The sequence below is a fragment of the Narcine bancroftii genome, chromosome 11 (genome assembly GCF_036971445.1).
Source record: "Narcine bancroftii isolate sNarBan1 chromosome 11, sNarBan1.hap1, whole genome shotgun sequence".
Taxonomy (NCBI): domain Eukaryota; kingdom Metazoa; phylum Chordata; class Chondrichthyes; order Torpediniformes; family Narcinidae; genus Narcine; species Narcine bancroftii.
This window is the reverse complement of record NC_091479.1, coordinates 17,356,022-17,360,376: the sequence shown is the minus strand read 5'-3', so window position 1 is coordinate 17,360,376 and position 4,355 is coordinate 17,356,022. Positions and strand designations below refer to the sequence as shown.

Below are 4,355 nucleotides of genomic sequence, written 5' to 3'. Positions count from 1 at the left end.
TAAAAGCCTTCTTCACCACCCTATTCACGTGAGTTTCTACCTTCAGGGAACGATGTACCGTTACTCCTAAATCTTTCTGCTCTTCTGTATTCCTCAATGCTCTCCCATTTACCACGTATGTCCTATTCTGATTCTTCTTACCAAAATGAAGCACCTCACACTTATCAGCATTAAATTCCATCTGCCATTTTTCAGCCCACTTTTCTAAGCAGCCCAAATCCCTCTGCAATCCTTGAAAACCTTCTTCGTTATCCACTATTCCACCTATCTTAGTATCGTCTGCATATTTACTAATCCAATTCACCACCCCATCATCTAGATCATTAATGTATATAACGAACAACAATGGGCCCAATACAGATCCTTGAGGCACACCACTGGTCACCAGCCTCCAACCTGACAGACAATTATCCACTACCACTCTCTGGCCTCTCCCTTTCAGCCAATGTTCAATCCATTTGACTATCTTAAAATTTATACCTAAAGACTGCACCTTCCTAACTAACCTTCCATGTGGTACCTTATCGAAGGCCTTACTGAAGTCCATATAGACAACATCCACTGCGCTACCCTCATCCACATTCCTAGTCACCTCTTCAAAAAATTCAATCAGATTGGTCAAACATGACCTTCCTCCCACAAATCCATGTTGAGTGCTCCTGATCAGACCCTGTCTATCCAGATGTTTATAAGTACTATCTCTAAGAATTTTCTCCATTAATTTACCTACCACAGCCGTCAAACTTACAGGCCGATAGTTGCCAGGCTTCCTCCTTGAACCCTTTTTAAATAACGGAACCACATGCGCAATGCGCCAATCCTCCGGCACTATCCCCATATCTAATGACATTTGGAAAATTACCGCCAGAGCCTCTGCTATTTCCTCCTTCACTTCTCTCAATGTCCTGGGGAAGATCCCGTCTGGTCCCGGAGACTTATCCACCTTTATATTCTTCAAAAGCCTTAAAACTACACCTTTTGTAATCTCTATATTCCCCATATTTACCCAATTTGCTTTTTTTATCTCACATCTCCCAATATCCTTCTCCTTAGTGAATACCGAAGAAAAGAAACTGTTCAATATCTCCCCCATTTCTCTAGGCTCCACACACAGTTTTCCACTCTGATTTTCTAAGGGACCAATTTTGTCTCTAGCTTTCCTCTTACCATTAACATATTTGTCGAACTCTTTTGGATTAGTTTTCACCCTGCTTGCCATAGTTTCCTCGTACCTTCTTTTAGCTTTCATAATTCCTCTCTTAAGATTCCTCTTACATTCAATGTATCTTTCAAACATCTCCTTAACTCCATGCTTCTTATATCTAATGTACGCCTCCCTTTTTCTTCGAACCAAGTTTCCAATATTCCTTGAAAACCACGGCTCTCTCCAACCTTTTTCCCCTCCTTTTAACCTAACAGGAACATAAAGCTTTTGCACTCTCAAAATCTGATCTTTAAAAGACTTCCATCTCTCTACTACATCCTGCCCATCAAACAAATTGTCCCAATGCACACCCTGCAAGTCCTTTCGCATTTCCTCAAATCTAGCTTTTCCCCAATCAAAAACCTCAATCCTTGGCCCTGATTTCTCTCTTTCCATAATGACATTGAAGCTGATGGCATTATGATCACTGGACCCGAAGTGCTCGCCAACACTAACCTCCGTCACTTGACTCATCCCATTTGCCAACAGTAGATCTAAGACTGCTCCTTCTCTGGTCGGCACCTCTACATATTGTTGTAAAAAACTATCTTGCACACATTTCACAAACTCTAACCCATCCAGTCCTTTCACAGAATGTGTTTCCCAATCTATATGTGGAAAATTAAAATCTCCCATAATTACAACCCTGTGCTTATCACAAATATCTACTATCTCCCTACAGATTTGCTCCTCTAGGTCTCGGTCCCCTCCGGGTGGTCTATAATACACCCCTACAAGTGTAACCTCTCCTTTCCTACTCCTCAGTTCCACCCAAATAGCCTCCGTGGATGTGCCCTCTAATCTATCCTTCCTAGGCACCGCTGTAATATTTTCCCTGACAAGCAATGCAACCCCACCTCCTCTTGCCCCTCCGACTCTAACACACCTAAAACAACAAAACCCAGGGATATTCAGTTGCCAATCACATCCCTCCTGCAACCATGTCTCACTAATCACTACCACATCATACTTCCAAGTATCAATCCACACCTTCAGCTCATCCACCTTTTTTACAATACTCCTGGCATTAAAATATATGAATTTCAGGGATTTCCCAATTTTTAATCCCTGTTTTCCCTCATCTTTAAGAACAACATTATTTACTTTTCCTGCCAATTTCCCTTCATCATCTTCCAGAGCATTTCCCTTCTCTATCACCTGCCCATCCATATTCAAATACTTACTACAAACTTTCTTTCTTTGCATTCTAACCTTCTCCTTACTGCTCTGTACTATTTTGTTCCCTCCCCCCAACCATTCTAGTTTAAAGGATCCTGAGTAGCCCTAGCAAATACCTCTGCCAGGATTCTGGTCCCCCTGGGACTTACTGTACAGGTCACATCTCCCCCAAAAAAGGTCCCAGTTATCCAGAAACTTAAAACCCTGCCCCTTACTCCATCCCTTCAGCCACGTGTTAATCCTCCACCTCATTCTATTTCTATTCACACTGTCACGTGGCACAGGGAGTAATCCAGAAATTACCCCCTTTGCAGTCCTTCTTTTTAACTCCCTACCTAACTGCCTGTACTCACTTTTTAGGACCTCTTCTCTATTTCTCCCTATGTCATTGGTACCTACATGTACCACAACCTCTGGCTCCTGTCCCTCCCACTTTAGGATATCCAGGACACGAGCAGCAACATCTCGGACCCTGGCACCAGGGAGGCAAACCACCATCCGGTTCTCCTTGCTGCGTCCGCAGAATCCCCTATCCGTCCTCTTAACTATGGAGTCTCCTACCACAATTGCCCTCCTCTTCCTTTCCCTCCCTTTCTGAGCTACAGGGGCCGACCTCGTGCCAGAGGCACAGCCACTGTCGCTCCCCCCAACCTTGATGTCCCCCTCAACAGTACTCAAAGAGGCGTACTTATTGCTGAGGGTTACATTCACAGGGCTCCTCTCTGGTACCTTACGGTTTTTTGTCCCTCTCCTGACAGTTACCCACCTTTCATCCTCCCGTGGCCCTGGCGTGACCACCTGACTGTAACTCCTGTCTATGACTTCCTCTGTTTCCCTAACCAGCCTGAGGTCATCAAGCTGCAGCTCTAGTTCCCTAACACGGTCCCTGAGAATCTGCAGCTCAACACACCTAGTGCAGATATGGACATCCGGGAGACTGGAAGACTTCAGGACCTCCCACATTCGGCACTCCCGACAACACACAGCCTTACCCCAATGAAGTAGTAATAAAGACTATCTTAGCTTTCTCTCCGCCTGCTTTCACCGAAGCCTGATGAGCCAAAGCCTGGAAGTCCCACTCCTTCACTGGGCCACTCACTCGCTGGGCCGCTCGCTGTCCCTCTTATTTATTGGCCTTTTACCAATTAACCCCTACACACTCTCCTGTACGCTCGCTCGACCAATGGCCGCCTCCGACGCTGACTCCTCCCCGCAGACCCTGGTAAGAGACTTTTAAAAAAGTTTTCTTACCTGCCCCGGACTCTTTTCTTTTCTGTCCTTCTCCTCTCTCCTTTTCTCTCCTTTTCTCTCCTCTCCTCTCCTCTCCTCTCCTCTCCTCTCCTCTCCTCTCCCTACTGCTAGGCTCTGTCCCCAGTAAGAGTCTTTAAAAAGACCTTACCTTCCCGTCACACTCTCCAGTACGCTCGCTCGACCAATGGCCGCCTCCGACGCCGACTCCTCCCCGCAGACCCTGGTAAGAGACTTTTAAAAAAAGTTTTCTTACCTGCCCCGGACTCTTTTCTTTTCTGTCCTTCTCCTCTCTCCTTTTCTCTCCTTTTCTCTTCTCTCCTCTCCTCTCCTCTCCTCTCCTCTCCCTACTGCTAGGCTCTGTCCCCAGTAAGAGTCTTGTCTCTATCTTCCAGCTTTTAGTTCATTCATCTCCATTTCCACAGCTGCCCTCTTCCTCTTCATCAACTCTTTTTCCTATCTCTGCTATGGCAAGCTCCATTCTCTGCATTCTGTCTTCTGCATTTTTTAAAAATCGTATTAAATTCTGTCATTAAGATGTCCATTAGCGTCTTTATTTGTTCATCAAAATATTCTATCTGCTGCTTTTGTTTTTCTGACCTTCTGTTTTCTCTTGGGGGTCTTTGCCTTCTCCGGATCCTTTCCTTGTCTTCCTGGTGTTTCCTCCTCCATCGATATCTCCTCTCCGGCTCCTCCAGCTGTTTCTGCCGTGTCCCGCCGCTGG

General features: G+C 45.5%; 1 protein-coding gene across 1 annotated transcript in view; it reads left to right on the top strand.

The window, feature by feature from the left end:
* The window catches only part of alpk3a (alpha-kinase 3a), a 115,546-nt gene extending 111,404 nt beyond the window's left edge, over nt 1-4,142 (top strand). The window contains exon 14 of the mRNA XM_069902250.1: nt 4,027-4,142. Within this exon, the coding sequence (XP_069758351.1) occupies nt 4,027-4,142 (116 nt within the window). The remainder of the gene's footprint in view (nt 1-4,026) is intronic.
* The last annotated feature ends 213 nt before the right edge of the window (nt 4,143-4,355 follow it).